The sequence below is a fragment of the Cyphellophora attinorum genome (genome assembly GCF_001299255.1).
Source record: "Cyphellophora attinorum strain CBS 131958 chromosome Unknown Contig18, whole genome shotgun sequence".
In the NCBI taxonomy this organism is placed as follows: Eukaryota; Fungi; Ascomycota; class Eurotiomycetes; order Chaetothyriales; family Cyphellophoraceae; genus Cyphellophora; species Cyphellophora attinorum.
Genome location: NW_017253246.1, coordinates 299296 through 314868, shown reverse-complemented (window position 1 = coordinate 314868; position 15573 = coordinate 299296). Strand labels below are relative to the sequence as shown.

General features: G+C 53.1%; 6 protein-coding genes across 6 annotated transcripts; 4 read left to right on the top strand and 2 right to left on the bottom strand.

Moving 5' to 3' along the window:
• Positions 1 to 433: 433 nt before the first annotated feature.
• Positions 434 to 1715, top strand: AB675_4205 (Calmodulin; the record flags this gene model as incomplete). The annotated part of the gene is made up of 6 exons (XM_018144328.1): positions 434 to 466; positions 601 to 687; positions 740 to 755; positions 846 to 971; positions 1119 to 1331; positions 1477 to 1715. The coding sequence occupies 6 exons, from the start codon at positions 434 to 436 to the stop codon at positions 1713 to 1715; spliced, it is 714 nt and encodes a 237-aa protein (XP_017998516.1).
• A 1423-nt stretch (positions 1716 to 3138) lies between these two features.
• AB675_4204 (Pentatricopeptide repeat-containing protein 5, mitochondrial) lies at positions 3139 to 6969 on the bottom strand (the record flags this gene model as incomplete). The annotated part of the gene is made up of 1 exon (XM_018144327.1): positions 3139 to 6969. The coding sequence occupies one exon, from the start codon at positions 6967 to 6969 to the stop codon at positions 3139 to 3141; it is 3831 nt and encodes a 1276-aa protein (XP_017998426.1).
• Positions 6970 to 8037: 1068 nt separating this feature from the next.
• AB675_4203 (Neutral cholesterol ester hydrolase 1) lies at positions 8038 to 9132 on the top strand (the record flags this gene model as incomplete). The annotated part of the gene is made up of 1 exon (XM_018144326.1): positions 8038 to 9132. One exon carries the CDS (start codon positions 8038 to 8040, stop codon positions 9130 to 9132), a length of 1095 nt encoding a protein of 364 aa, XP_017998567.1.
• Positions 9133 to 9438: 306 nt separating this feature from the next.
• On the bottom strand, positions 9439 to 11119 carry AB675_4202 (uncharacterized protein; the record flags this gene model as incomplete). Its single annotated transcript, XM_018144325.1, has 2 exons — positions 9439 to 10817; positions 10912 to 11119. The coding sequence occupies 2 exons, from the start codon at positions 11117 to 11119 to the stop codon at positions 9439 to 9441; spliced, it is 1587 nt and encodes a 528-aa protein (XP_017998483.1).
• Positions 11120 to 11656: 537 nt separating this feature from the next.
• On the top strand, positions 11657 to 13054 carry AB675_4201 (putative tRNA pseudouridine synthase 4; the record flags this gene model as incomplete). Its single annotated transcript, XM_018144324.1, has 2 exons — positions 11657 to 11696; positions 11769 to 13054. 2 exons carry the CDS (start codon positions 11657 to 11659, stop codon positions 13052 to 13054), a joined length of 1326 nt encoding a protein of 441 aa, XP_017998625.1.
• A 426-nt stretch (positions 13055 to 13480) lies between these two features.
• On the top strand, positions 13481 to 15067 carry AB675_4200 (Histone-lysine N-methyltransferase, H3 lysine-79 specific; the record flags this gene model as incomplete). Its single annotated transcript, XM_018144323.1, has 1 exon — positions 13481 to 15067. The coding sequence occupies one exon, from the start codon at positions 13481 to 13483 to the stop codon at positions 15065 to 15067; it is 1587 nt and encodes a 528-aa protein (XP_017998539.1).
• Positions 15068 to 15573: the final 506 nt, after the last annotated feature.

Here is a 15573-nt window from a genome sequence, read left to right as displayed (position 1 = left end):
TAAACAGTGCTGTGACGTTCCGAGATGCATCAACATTCACTACCCTAACTTCAATAGATCAGTCTCGATGTCTTGGCAGAGTCGTTGCCTCGTCATCTCCTGCTTAAGCAAGCTAAGCGAGCCCTTCGCGACCCCGCTCCTCCTCAACGTCAGTTCCTGGGTACAGCTGTCCCTCCTCAAGCCGCGCATCATAATACTTGAAGCAGTTCCCCCACCATACGATATCCGAATGTTGCTTAGTTGGACCTTACGTTAGCCCCTGCTTCCCACCACAGCCTGGTCCCTCTTTGACCGGTTTCAGCATTTCTTGTTATCTGCCTGGCACACAAGTTGACATCCCATTTCCGCTGTTTGTGGTTGCCTGCTGCCCCTCTTTCAAAAATCCTCTCCGATACAGTACTCTCATTGATTCTACTACACCACTACTGGCGAAATGCCCGATCGGCCTAAAGTATCGACGGATGTTGTAAGTCAGCCGCTCTTCAAAGCCAGCAGGCTGGTGCGGAGGCACGTGGACATTACGAATGCCAGCCTTGCGCCTCGTTCTGAGCTACTGCTCGGGTTCCCATGAGTCCCAGGCTAATATGTTGTCGCTGCCAGACTCCGGTCCGAGGTCCCCAGAGCGCAAAGCAGAAGCCGCTATCGCAGGAAGAGGTGCAAGCATTCAAGGATGTCTTCGCTATGTTTGTGCGTTCTTCACCCGTTGGTTGATTTGCCAAGCTGCTAACATTCTTGGTAGGACAAAGATGGCAGTGGTATGTTCTCACCTCGACTTCGACTATGGGCAGGGCCGCTCCTTGCAGCACTATTAGCACTATAACCGCTGACAATGGCCTACTCCACAGGCACCATCACTGCAAATGAGCTTGGCGACATCATGCGTTCGCTAGGCCAGAAGCCATCTGATTCTGAACTCGAAGATATGATCAACGAAGTTGATGCGGATCAGAGTGGCGCTATTGATTTTGATGGTATGTGCCTTCCTTTGTGTGCTGCAACCCAAGAAGAACTCGTCATTATCCCTGCCGAGTAAACCACTTTCGATCTCGATTATACCTTCCTTCCCCAGATCTCATTGATACGACAATCGCTAACCCGAAAATGCTCCTTCCCTACAGAATTCCTCAAGATGATGTCAACCTCAGTCAAGTCCGCCGACATCGAGCACGAAACCCGCGCCGCGTTTGCCGTCTTCGACAAGGACGGCTCGGGCTCCATTTCCGCGGATGAACTGCGTCAGGTCATGAAGTCGCTTGGCGAGAATCTCACCGATCGCGAGATTGACGAGATGATTGCCGAGGCGGACAAGGACAGGAATGGGACGATTGATTGTAAGTTCTCTGGTTGTTCTAGAGGCTTTAAGCTGGTGGATAGAAAGGACCTGGTGTGCTGATCAGGGCTGTCACGCAGACGAGGAGTTCGTGCAACTGCTTTCACCGAAGCCATAGGCGCGCTTCGAGCCTCCTAAAGACACAGGCGTGTTCAGCCGTGATCAGCTCGTCATCATATGGTTCCTCACTCCACGAAACGCAGCAGCAGGGACTCGGACCAATGGCGACGTTGAACAACCCGCGGCCGTAAACACACCCACGCCTTCACACATCCCACGACCAGAAATCAGCTATCGATCTCTACGCGATCTCTACGGCCTGAGCAGACGACATTCCGACGTGGACGGGAGCTATCCATCGGACAGCGAGGGCGATGAATCATGACTGAAGTATAGAACAGTAGCTTGTGGGGGTTCATATGTCCACACAGACACAATTGCGCGGTCGTTTTAACCAGCACATAATCTGACTAGGTCTGCACAGCACTCACCGAAAGCCGCTGGGGGAGTCGTGCGTCCGTTACACTACCTGCGCCTGAGCGCCTTTTCGTTATGTCCAGTTTTGTTCTCATCGTTGTCAGTCCCATGTCACGACATTCGCGATATCCTGCTGTTTCATGCATCATACTTTTAGCCGAAGCCTGCAAGCATAGTAAGGCTGGGCCGGCCCGCAGAGGTTCTTGCTGCAAGTCGGCAACAGAGCCCTGCCTAGACCCTGCGTTAGTCAGGCTCAATTTGTAGTCACGCGCATCAAATCTGCGAGAAAGGGAACACCTGCGTCGAACAATCGCGTCATCCGGTCTCACGTGGAATATCGCTCAGTCCGGTTGACAAGACCGGCGATCGTGGAAAATGCTGGACGAGGCGCCTGCTGCTCGTGGACAGGTAATTCAATACTTGGACGAGAAGGTGCAATCGACGTGTGTTCCTACTCCGACTTTTGTTGCTGTGCTACAAGGTTGCAAAGGAAGTCACGCGTGTGAGGCGTGGCGTCTCGTCCTGTCTTGCTCAGTTTCTTGTCAGACCGGTTGACGAGACCCTTTGGTGTTGGGCAGAAGGCCTGTGTTCACGAACTCGTCAAGCGAAATTGGTTCGTATCGATGAGAAGTGCATGCGGTCTTAACTAGAGTCTGGTGTCGTCCGGAGTGATCTGTGGTATATTGTCGCCCGATCTGGTTTTGCCCCAAGTCTATCCAGATCATGTACAGTGTGAAATATATTCCTTTACTATAGGTCCGAAAAGCACACTCAAACAACTTTTGCACGCACGCACTGTCACTAGACCAAATCGAGAGGAACGATATGAAGTTCCAATTAGAAGTTGGGATTTGCCGCACCATCAGTAAGATGGTGGGTTTTGATGCAAGAAAGTCTCTATACAGTAGACAGAATCGTGCCTCCACACCACAAACATCCATGCATCATCAGCATGTACTTTTCCAGCCCAATGTTCTCCATCATCCACCAGAGTCTATTATATGAACATTTCTTGCATTTGAAAATCGAGGTGAGAGTCTTGCTGTAAATCCAAAATAACGCCGTATCGCTCGTTCTTAGCGTCCCATCCATCACTTTTATTGGTACAACAACAAGCCTGCAGTGTCATCAAAAACGCCGTGACCAGGTTCAAATCCTTTGGTCAAACTCCTTATCGAATGTGTGCTGGGGGACTGCCGTTCAGCCGTCCGTCAACTCCAGCTCCGGGTATCATGGCAGAGGTCGTAAGCAATTCGTAATATGAAATGAACAAATGGAATCGAGGCAAGCGCTATTGCGCCACACTCGTCGACAGCCGTCCTTTTGGTAATTCAAGATGAGGCGTGACTGCTTCCCAGCAAGGCCAGCACCTTTTCCGAGACAGCGGCAGGGTAGCCCTTGCGGAGCATCTCCTGCACGACACCGTTCGCGCTCTCGTGGTCTTCGGCCGATAGGTACGCACGTGTCATGGCTTCGTATGTGCTAGGCTCGCGCTTATCTGCACCAAGGTCGTTGAAAATGGATTTGGCCTTCTCGATGTTATTGGCGCCCGCCCAGCCATGTATCAGGGTGTTGGCAATGTAAGGCGTCATGCGAACTCCACGAGCAACCATGTCATCGAGTACTTCCGGGGTCTGGTCAACTTGGTGGTTGGCAATCATTGCTTCTAGAAGATTCTGGTAAAGGTTGTCCGTTGGCTTGATGGCACCCGTGGAAACAATCGAGTCGAAAATAGCACGGGCACCTGCCATGTCGTGGGTGACACAGCCCTTGGCGTGGATAAGCGTGCCGTAGTGGACAGCTTCCGGTGGCACATTAGCCTGCTTCATTTCGATCAGAACAGCCTCCGCAGCATCAAGGTTGACTGGCTCGAGGGAGGCGTAAGCTTCGATCAGCAACTTGTAGGTGTGAGAAGTGGGCTTGATGTTGCGACTCTTCATGCGCTCGTAGTACTCGAGAACCTTGCTGCGATCACGTTTGGTGTTGAGAAAGTATTGGATGATAGAGTTGTAAGGAGCCGGGCGCGGTCGGTAGTTCTGGGCGGCCTCCATCTCGTCAAACATCTCAACAGCGAACGTCTCCTCACTTGTGCGGCAGAGGGCGTTGACGAGTGTTCCGTAGGTCACAGAAGAGGGCTTCATGCCAAGGCTCTGCATCTCGCTGAAATATCGAAGACAGTCGTCAATTCGGCGGGCCTTGCCAAGCTTTCCGATGACGGCGTTGTAGAGGAAGACGCTGGGAGTCACGCCTTCTGCAACAGAACGCTGGAAGATCTTGACAGCCTCAGTTGCCTCATCAAATGTGCCTTCAAGAGTCGTGATGTAGATCCCGAAAGTGTTAGCTGATGGCGCAGCGCCCAGATCAAGCAATTGCTGGTGGTATTTGGCAGCGGTCTGTCGATCTCCAGCAGTCAGGTACGCAGCAATGGCAGAATCAAAGATACCGACCCATCCAGCCCGGACTGCCTGAATCTCGGGTAGGAACGGAGTATCGTTCTGCGCCATCGCGAGGATGTCGGCGATCTTATGGACCTGTCTAGCCTTACCGGCAGCTGTAAGAAGCTTCCCGTACGCAGTGTAGTGCAGATGGCGACCAGCTCGTCGAACGTTTCGAAGGCGAGCCAGGGCGTCACTGAGGTGCGACTCGATTCTGCCAGCATTGCTTTCAAGCATCTCTGAGATGATCTTCGATGCTCGGAAATCCGTCAATTGGCCGTAAGGATCATATGAGTCCACAACAGGAGATTGTGGTACGAAGCCGGCATGAGGAATGACAGGCGTCGTTGGGACAGTCTCTATCGAGCGAGGGGCAGGATGTCGGTACAAGTGCCACCTAGACTCAAGATCGGGCCTCAGCGAGGAGAGTTGTGGCAGAGTTTCACCGACTACCAAGGGCGTCGACGGATCCAATGGAATGTTGCGAGTTATGACGGTCTCGACCAAATGAGCGAAGCGCTGGATGTGAGCTGCATCCATGCCAATAGACTGATCAAGTGTCAAGATCTGAGCCTGAACATGAAGTGCGAGACCGATGTCTTGAGCACTGAGCTGGTGGACACAGTCAGGCTGCAGACTAGCGACAGCATGTTCGGCGATAGGTGAGACCAGGCCACCATTCTCGATCATTGCACGCAGTAATTGAACACTGGCCTGGGCTGAGACGTTGGCTTGGGTCTTGTGCAGGGCCTCTCCGAACAGTGCGAAGGCCTCGTCAATTTCGGCTGTAGCGCTTCGCCGAGTTGCCTCTGTGGTTGCCGACAGTCTGATAGCTTCAAACATAGCACGAGCTTCAGAGATGGCTTCGTCAACCATGCCATTGCGAATGAGAGCCGTGGCGTACATGGTGGCGAAGTCCGTGGTAGGTCGCACATGGAGTCCACGAGCCTCACTCCAGACGGCACGTGCAGCATCGACATTGCTTCCACGAAGATGCATCGCAGCTATCGCCATACACGGCTCAGATTTAGCTTCAGGTGTCTTGATTAGGGCGTATGTCTTCGTCGCATCGCTCGACGCATTCGCGTCTGCTGCGGCGGTCGCTACCTTGCTGAAGGCCTGTTCTCTGACTCGGGAGTCGGTTGCATAATCAGCAACGGCTGCCGCGGCCAGATCGAAAGCGCGCGAGTTGATGTGATGCTGGACCAGGCCGCTGAGCACAAATGCAGCAGTTAAGCTCTGCGAGAGCAACTGCTCATCTGCGGAGCCGCGGAAAGACTCAAGAATTTTTCCGTAGAACTGCAGGCCTGTCTCGGCTTGGCCGGCAGAGTAGTATGCTCTGATCAGCGATGCATAGACTTCCATGTCTTGAGGATCATTGGCCGCTCTTCTGATAGCATATGAGCGATACTGTTCATATACCTTCTGAGCAGCCTCGGCGTCTTCACCCTTTGCATACGCATCGATGATAGTCGTGTAATTTCGAGGATCGATGCGGACCTCGTTGGTCTTCATGTCCCCAAGCAGAGTTGTGACTTGCTCGAGAAGACCTGCCTGGGCGCACGCCTGAACCATGCTATTGTAGACCGCGGCGGAAAGAGAGAAGTTCTTGCTGGTACTCCTCGCAATGCTGTAGAATGTGTTCGCAAATGCAAGGGACACGTCGTCGGCGAAGATCTGCTGTTGGTCGGCCACAGACTGGAAGACGAACGGCCGCGTCGTAGAGCCATACCTGGCAGCGCGTTGGTCTAGGCGTTTCTGTGTCCACTGTACCGATAATGTGGTGCTAGCCAAGAACTCGATCAGGATGCCGAATGTAGCAGCGTTGGGTTGCACTGATCGCAGCTTCATATCGTTCCAGATGGCGAGAGCCTTCGGCCATGGCTGATACTCCGTAGCCGAGAGGATAGCCGAAATGAGGATGTGGTTGTAGGCATCGACGGACGGAGTCGAGCCCTGCTCGACGATTGATTGGAAGACAGTTGGGATCTCGGCATGTCGACGCTGCTGGCCAAGCTGAACAATTCTGTCAGAAAGTGAATCGACCTCTATCGACACAGCCGAGGTGGCATCGGTGGGTGGAGTATGAATTTGAGACCCCTCTGAAGCGATAGAATCGTTGTGGACAGGACTCGCAGCACGAGTGCTGACGAGAGGTGTGCCAACATCTTCATCGATGACAAACTCTGCGCCCAGGGGTAGCGATGATTTGAGCTCTTCGATCTCTACTGCTCTTTCCGCCGCTGCTTCGATTGCACTGCCATCAACCAGCTTTGCATCGTAGAGTGCGCTTTCACTCTGGACTCGGCTGGGCACAGGTCTCGTAGAGGGTCGAAGAAGGTCGACAGGTCGGATCGATTCGAGGCGTTGCGGAGCCTTGTCCTCCTTCGGCTTCCATGTTACTGTACGCGCCTTTAAATGCTGCTTGTAGTCTGAGTCATCTCCTGTCTGCTGAGCATGCTGCCAGGCCGCCCAGTACTGCGCAAGACCGCCATCACCACCAGTGGCGTTGGAGGTAGCATGACCGGTCTTAGCGCCTGCGCCTGAAGACCCGGATGTAGATGCGAAGGACTGCTGGAGATGTGCTCCCTTTGTGAACTTTGCGACCGTGGGCTGGTTCCCAAGGCCAAGTGTGGTGGGCGCAGCGACGACGGAGGGTGCGTAGGTGTGGCCAATGCCTTTCGCGAGACTGACTCTGGCGAGATGCGCGAAAGGCTTGAAAGGCATGGATTAGGGAAGGCTCCTCAAGGTGAAGAGCGAAGGTGTATTAAATATTGACAACGACGAATGCAGGTTCATTTGACGACTGTTGCCGCCAAACGAACGCGCAGGTTCCGGATAAGGAATGTTGTCGGGAGGTTCGAATTGAGAGACACGCCAGGAGCGGAGTGTCTATGCGAGGTGTCGATATCTTGTGAGGCGAGTATGGTGCGAAAAGGAAAGGGTGGTGTTTGTATGTATTAAGAAGGTGTGCTAGTGAATGGATGTCTAAGCAGAGAGCGATAGTAATGACTGTGCCTGAATTTCGTCGATAACCATGATGACAAGGCTGGAGAATTCGGCAGCAAATTGACCCTTTGGTTAGTGGCCGGAATACGCGAAGTCATGTGCTAGGCATCCCTGGAGATGGTAAGGAGGGCTATGGAAGACCTTCGAACACCAATAGCTGCCGCCGGGGAGGTCGAGCTGGAGTCCGGCAGTGCTCCAGAATTGAGAGATTTTCTCTTTCTATCGTTCCTTCCTCCTGAAGAACCCGATCATCTTGGCGGCTTTAGAGCTTAATTCCACTTCGGTGCCTGGCAATCCCCGAGTTTCGAGAGTGACGAACTCTACGATTGGCGCTCCGGGCCCGTGATTTAGGGGCAGGACGCGATGCCTGGATGCCTGGCAGATGACTTGTTTCGTTGTTCTTCCGAAGCTCAAGCTCTCCAAGCTCAGCTTCCCCCGGATTCCTCTCGTCGGCTGTGCTACCTGCTTATCTGACAACAAGTACCGTGCAGACATTAAGGTACTGCAGCTAGTATTGATTGTGATAGCTCTACACGGATGAGGCGTCCGTAGGTACCGTACAGCACCGCAGATGATGCTCCAGGTGCTCTCGATACCGAGGTCTATGATTCATGACAGTATGGACCACGTGGGATTTTCGGCTAAGGCCAGGCGTCCGAATTCACCACCCTGACATTGACTACTAGTAAGTTTGTGCTGTTTCTAACGGCTTTTCGCTGCAGCAGTAGGGTCTTCGCCTGAAAGCCTTGTTGCATTGACGATCCTTGCGTCCGGCATACCAAAATAATGTCGACTACCCACGCGCCGCCTGGTGCACCGAGTCCCGGTGAACGCGATCCGTTGATCTCTTCGCCAACCAACATAGCCCCTCGCCTGCCACTCACACGCCGGCTATATGCCTTCTTCTGCCTCTGGGGATTCAAGATCTTCGTCAATAACGCCCTCCGAGGTCTTCGCCTCAACAACTACCTACGATCCAAAGACCAACCAACATTGCAAACCTACTACGATGTCCGACCGAACCTCGAAGTCCGTGTGTTCTTCCCACCAGGCCACACGCCTAACTCCTCCTCCACCAAGAACACCAAACTTCCCACCTACCTGAACATCCATGGAGGTGGCTTTGCACTCTGCGATCCAATTGTCGACGACTCCTTCTGCACCGCCATGTCCAGGACACACAACTTCCTCGTCGTCTCGCTCTCCTACTCATTAGCCCCAATTCATCCATTTCCCACTCCAGTTCACGACATCCGCGCCCTCATCACGGCAATCCTCGCGGATCCTCGCCTTCCAATCGACCACGACCGCATCGCCCTCGGCGGCTTTAGCGCCGGCGGCAACCTCGCTCTCTCCGCCGCCCAGGATCCCTCTATCGGCTCCAAGATCAAGGCAATCATCCCCGTGTACCCCGTCGTAGACTTCTCCGGCCGCTACAAGGGTAAGCATCGGACGAGCGCCGATGGCCGACCTGACGCGCTGGCGCGATCTGGCGAATGGTTCTCGTGGGGTTATATTACCCCAGGTCAAGATCTGACGGATTCGTTGCTGAGTCCAGTGTATGCAATACGGGATATGCTACCACAGCGAATGTTCTTTGTGGGGGCGGAGTTTGATGTGTTGTGCAAGGAGGCGTGGTGTATGGCGAAGCAGCTTGCGGGGAAGGAGGTAAAGGGCGGTGATGATGACGAGCAGCCGAGTCGGGAGGATTGGGATTGGGAGGAAAACGGTGTGAGGTGGCAGATGGTGCTGGATCAGAGGCATGGGTTTACGCATGCACCGGAGCGCGATGCGGCGAAGGAGAAGGAAAGGTTAGAGATCACGGCCAGGTTGTGGGGCGAGATGGCGGCTTGGTTGCGCGGCGCGTTGGAGGCGAGCTGATCTGTGGCCGTTGTCCATAGAACATGATGATAATGTGTCGCATCTTATCCAATCGGAATGCAACAGGTGCTGACAGGACATCACCAGCTATTGTGGACCTGATAGGGCGATGGTAAGAGGCACACATGAAACCAAAGCGATCTTCCGATGTACCATTTGAATTGTCTATGGACATTTGCATCAGGCTCTGAGCTACACGTGCCGCCTGCATCATCCCTGGCTTCATAATGTATTAAAGATCCCCACCAGCGCCATGCGAAAAACGCTCACACAAAAAAGGGCTCAGACAGACTTCCACGTCATCTACTAGATCTCCCAGCTAAAGTGCTCCAAGAAGTCCTTCAGGTGCGAAGTCTGATGATGCCTTCCGACGCGCTTCGCCTCTTGCGAAACCAAATCCAGCATTTCCTGTGCCTCTGGACCTGGTGGCAGGTCGGGAAGTGCGTCAGGGTCGTGAAAGCCGTTAAGCTGCCTACTCGGGCTGTCCTCCCGACTCGTTACCGATTCGGCATCTCCATTCACCGACCTCCTTGACAGGTTGCTCTTCTTGGTAGCGACAGGAGAGATGACTGGGACGTCCTGCATGATTTCGTCCTCATCCTGGCTGTCGACTTGCCCACGAGTCCGTTTTCGAGCTTTGCTTGCCCCTGAAGGACGGAGCACCGATTTCATGCGATGTCGCTTGTCATTGCCCTTTGCCGCAGGTGTGCGCATCGTTTCATCGGCAACTTCGCCAGCGAAAGTGGCCTCTAATTCGTCGTATATTGCGCGCGTAGACCAGTTGAACTTTTTGCGCAACTTCGCCTCATTCATCAGACGTATAAGCTCCTCGGCTGCGGCTTCGATGGCCTTGACGGCGCTCTTTTGCTGTTTGGGCTCAAATTCTTCGACTTGAATCAGCTCTGATGCGAGTTGCTCGATGCCGCAGTTACGCATATTGAAGTTGGGAGATCGGCGAAGGACATTTAGCAGAGTCCATATCGTTTTCGTCCAGTCTCTCTCTGGTTCCGGCTCGCTCTCACTATCCTCGCTTGAGGACGCCGCGGAGCTACTCGACTTCGCGTCTGACCCTGGCGTGGTCTCAGAATCCTCTTCTTCCTCACTTTCGTCTTGACCAGAATCCTGGGTATCGTCGTCACCTTCGGAAGATGAGGCCGAGCTACTGGACTCTTCCTCGGCCTCCGGTTCCACATCTGGTGCAGTCAGATCCATCGCTTCCAATTCTTGCGCAAGCTTGGCGCGTAATTGCTCAATTTCGTCGGCATAGGTCTCACTCAGATGCTTCCAGAGATGGGTCCGTGACCAATCTATTCCCTCTCTCTCCTCGATCATCTGCTTGAGCAGAAAGCGATGGTGCTTGTGCACGGTTTCCATGGCTTCGTCATCGTCATTGATCCGGTAGCCGGTGTGTTTCTGGTACTCGGTCAGAAATGGGTCGACTGCAAAACCGAAGCGTTGGCGTTTCTTGGGCAGCTTAGAATGTTGGTCGACCATAAAGTAGAACAGATCTATGGCTTCCACCGTATCGTTATAGTGCTGCAGATATTTGTCAGATGGCGCGATCTCATACCACCCGGCCTTGCCCGCGGCCCATATCTGCGGAGTGCCGCCATCGTCCAGACCAAAGCTGTAATTGGTGACTTGCTCGATCTTGATGCGAGAGTAGACAGGATTGTCGATTATGGCTGGTCCGCATTAGTCACATGATCTTGGCCAAGACAAAGATGTGGGGCAAAGCAAGACCGCAGACTCGAGGCCGCTGTCCGTGCTATCACGTACCGAGATGTTCCAGCTCGTCGTCGAGTGGCATCAACTCTCCTAGGACACATAGCGGTGTCTCTTCTGATGCATCTAAAAGGTCCGCGTATCTCGCCTTGCCCTGGGGAAAGATCTTGACTTCGCGAAGTGCGAGGTCAGGCCAGTCATTCAGATCCTCTGGCACAGGGTCGAGTGGTTTCAGCACGCGTTCTTCGGGCCAGAATGTCATGTTGAGGGCGTCGTGTTGATCATCGCGCGCGACGATGAAAGTAAGACCGTAGGTGAAGTCAGGGAGGGCTCAGTTGACCGTAGAAGATCAGAGACGTGAGTTGCGTCGAGGTATGACGCAGCGAGGACTTATGTGCCTTGCCGTGCGTGATTGCAATACGCGGATAGGGCGCATTCATACATATAGCGTCGCCGTGGTGTGGTATACCATGAGGTAGTCGCATAGTGGGTGGAAGGATGGCTCGAGGAGGCTGGAGTCATCGGAAGGCCTTCAACCTTGCCAGTGAAGACCGCAGCCAAAGTGGGTCGCATTTAGAGTTCGTCATCGCTGCTGTCCGAGTCCGTCACAGTCAGTGCCACGGTGCGCCGCATCGCCCAGAGGCGCAAAGACGCGATTTTGGAGAACCTGTCTCGCGTTAGAGTATGTATTTTTGAATTGATGTCCTTCTCAGATGCTTTACTTAGCACAACCTCTCGTCCCTAGACGAACACTTGCGCCCGTCGCATCAGCCAGATGAGCAGATTCGGACTAGCAGCCATGTCCGAGTCAGCTGGCAAAGTGCTCGAAGGCGTCTTTGGTGAGGCCGATTCCTCTTCCAAGATGTTGGCGTTGAAGTGTAAAATGTATCCCTGACTGAAATGATGAATAGCTGTCAAGAAGCCACCGAGCGTATCCTCTGCGCAAGTCATACGAGACCTACAGCAACACTTTGCAAAGTCTGCCACGTTCGCGCCCTTACTGCGACAGCAAGATGAGGCCCAGAACGAGCACAAAAGCAAACGGAGGAGGGTATCGCGAGACATGGTCTTCAAGATGGGCCACGGAGGGACTCTGGATCCTCTCGCAACTGGCGTCCTTATCATAGGTCTCGGTAGAGGTACGAAAGCGCTGCCTGACTTTCTCGGGGGCACCAAGACGTACGAGACTGTAGTCCTATTCGGCAAAGCAACGGACACATACGATGTTGCCGGAAGGATAGTCACAGAGAAGCCGCATGGCCATATCACTCGCGGCCTAGTGGAAGACAAGATCAAGGCCTTTCGCGGTCACATTAAACAGGTACCGCCTATATACAGTGCTCTCAAGATCAACGGCATGAAAGCATACGATTATGCCAGGTCAGGAAAACCGCTACCTCGTGAACTAGAAAGTCGAGACATGGTTGTGGACGAGTGCGAGATCACAGATTGGTACGGAGGCGGGCAGCACGACTTTCGGTGGCCTGCTGCAGCTGCGTCTGCCGAAGACCAGGCAGTGGCTAGAAAACTTCTCAAGATCGAGGAAGCGACAGCGATACCTTCGGCGTCTGCGGACAGCGCGTCAGACCCACCGGCAACAACGTCGAACGATGGATCAAGACACAACGGCGCAGCAACGGACCAGCACCAAAGCGGCAAGCCCGCATCAGACACCACAGAGAAGCGAAATGCCATGACGGCGCAGGAAAAGGCTGCTCTTCATACCCACGATGTCCCGGTGTTGAGTGAGCAGCCAGCAGATGCACCTGCAGCACGAATTCGTCTGACCTCGAGTAGCGGCTTTTATGTTCGGTCCTTTGCTCACGATCTGGGCATCGCCTGCGATTCATATGCGACTATGGCAGAGCTGATCCGCGTTCGTCAATCAGGTTATACCGTTAATGACCCTCCTCCTGATGGGCAGGTACTATGCCTAACGTACGAGGATCTCGAAAATGGCGAGGAAGTATGGGGCCCGAAATTGTCAAAAGTTCTGGAAAAATGGATGCAGGAGCATCCAGTCGAAGAATCATCCGCCAGAGTGGATGATCGCGACAGACAGTACAACGGCAGGCGGCACAATAACAACCAAAGAGATCACAGAAGGCGCGAGACATATGGCAATGCAGGAAGCAGGCACCGAGCCGATTCTGGTTCGAAAAGGCAGCGAAGAAATAGTTCTTCCCCAGAAATATAACCACTTCGGCTGCGAGTCGTCCAAAAGCATCGTCTCGACGTTCTACACAGCCTGAGCACAGTCTCAAGTCTAGTTCAGCACGTCGAATGTTTGGAACGCAGGTACCGATCAGATTGAGTTGATCTGGAAGGATCGCTGGAACTTTGTACCCCTGGTCTCCCCATTGAAGTTACCTTATGTAATCGCGCTTTAGGCAGTGAATTGACGCCGATCTTGCTCCATCAAGATCGTGACTGCTCAGACGGCCTTTGCGCAACGCCTTCCATTATTGTCGTGTGATCAGAGCGTCTTTCCTGTTGTTCATTTTCCTTGCAAACGCTCCTTGACTGTAGCACTTAGCAGCGTTCATTCTCTTACTGTTCTATACATAATTCTGGGCTAGCATCTTACTTCTATAACTACCATATCGTCTCCGTCCAGGCCGAAATGCCGCTTCCTCCCAAGAAGAAAGCTCCTCCTCCCAAGGCATACATCGTCAAGCATCCCGTCAAGCAAACAGTGCTCTCGTCCGTGAGCACGGTGTCTCACAGCGCAAAGACGCATGTCAAAACGCATCTCAATGGATCGGCGCACAACGCAACATTGCCCAAGCCCTCTCGTACACCCACACCATCTCGTCCAAGTAGCAAGGAGCCCGTTGAGCGGCTAAAGACTGAAAGGTCGCGAGCGCGAGCAAACAAAAGAGCCTCTCCAACCATCACCACTCCGCAGTTCTCAGATGACGATGACGAGGAAGCCGAGGCGCAGCCCAAGAAGCGTGCGAAAACTTCAGAAATGGTTGATCCGAACAGGCAGATCAAAGATGTGGACGCTTTCGCTGGCAACGAGGCTATCCGGGCCTCAAGAATACATGCCAGAGAGATCGCCAACAGTGATATAATTGCGCACAACGGCCGCAATTCATACGAGCCATTCTTCACTGCATTCACTACGAATGAAGACCCCGAAGAGGCAGTCATCACAACAGAATACCCGGCCGCAGCGTCGGAGCCAGAGGAATGGCACATCGTCGTTCCAGTAGTCAACAAGTCTGATTTCCACCCTCACGAGCAAATCACTAAGAACATGGAGGTTATGCGAGACTATTACTTGGACGAAGAAAGCAAGAAGATAGTCGACAACATCAATGGCTCTGGCTTACTCCAAGCACTGAACAGAGTCGTCAGAAGGAAAGGCACAGATCGATTTGTTGGTGCCCGTACCGACTACATCTCTATTCTCTCACAATACAACGAGCTCATCCGCGCCAAGCGTGCTGATGGCACCTTTTCGGCCGCAATCGACAGAATGCAGAACATCCCGTTCCACCTTATGACACGCATCCTCAGCGAGACCTGCTCACGCACTGTCTCTCCCAGTGTGGAGTCGCTTAGTAAGTACACTGCTTTTAGTGATAATGTGTACGGCGAGCTCCTTCCACCATTCCTGAGCCGGATATTCAAGGAAACTGGTCTTCGCTCTGATCAAGTCTTCGTCGACTTGGGATCTGGTGTCGGTAACTGTGTCATCCAAGCTGCGCTCGAGACCGGATGCACAGCCTGGGGCTGCGAGATGATGGACAGTCCAGCGCGCCTGGCCGCTATACAAGCGAAGGAGTTTCGCGTCCGCTGCAAACTCTGGGGCTTCAAAGCTGGACCGGTCCATCTCATTCACGACGACTTCCTTCAGAATCAGCAGATTGGGGAGGTGCTCAAAAAGGCCGACGTGATTTTGCTTAACAATCAGGCTTTTACCGCGGAATTGAACGACAAATTGAAATTCAAGTTCTTGGACGTGAAAGAGGGGGCCAAGATCGTGAGTCTTAAGTACTACCGCGACCCTAAATACCGCATCAAGGACACGACGATCAATGATCCGATCAACGTGCTGAAAGTGGTGGAAAAGGAGCGTTTCAGTAATAACGTCAGCTGGAGTAGCGATCCCGGGAAGTGGTACCTGCATACCAAAGACTCGAGCGAGCTGCAGGCCTTCCAAGCGCGTATGTATGCGAATGGCGGCGGAGGCGAGCGATAGTTTCGAAACTTTCTGAGAAAGTCGGCAGGCAGAAAGAAGCGGTGCATAAGACGACATGAGATTGCGGAGACTCACAAGACGTTCGAAGCGGTTTCCGAATTTTGACAAAAGGAGATTCGAAGTGTCGTTAGTTGGCTGTTTGTGATTGCATGGGCACGGAATTGGATACACGGCATGATTTGAGCATTGGCATTGGCATGATACCCCCAAGGAAGCATTGACGATTGACGAGACGATTTGAGGACAGTGGAAAAGCAGAGCATGTGATAGCGCGAGCAAGTCGATCACTGGAGCGAACCTGAAGTTGGCGTCATCAGACACCTCTCTGGTGATGATGCATGCATTCATTTACTCATCTACTCATTTCTTTTGCATGCTTTTCTTGGCATCGTGCAAATTTTTGTGCTGTCGTCCGTCTAAGTGCTGTATACCTCTGAAGTCTGACCCCTAGATTTCTGTCTATACATGAATTCGTCAAAACTGTTTCTTGGCTGGTGTCGTGTCTC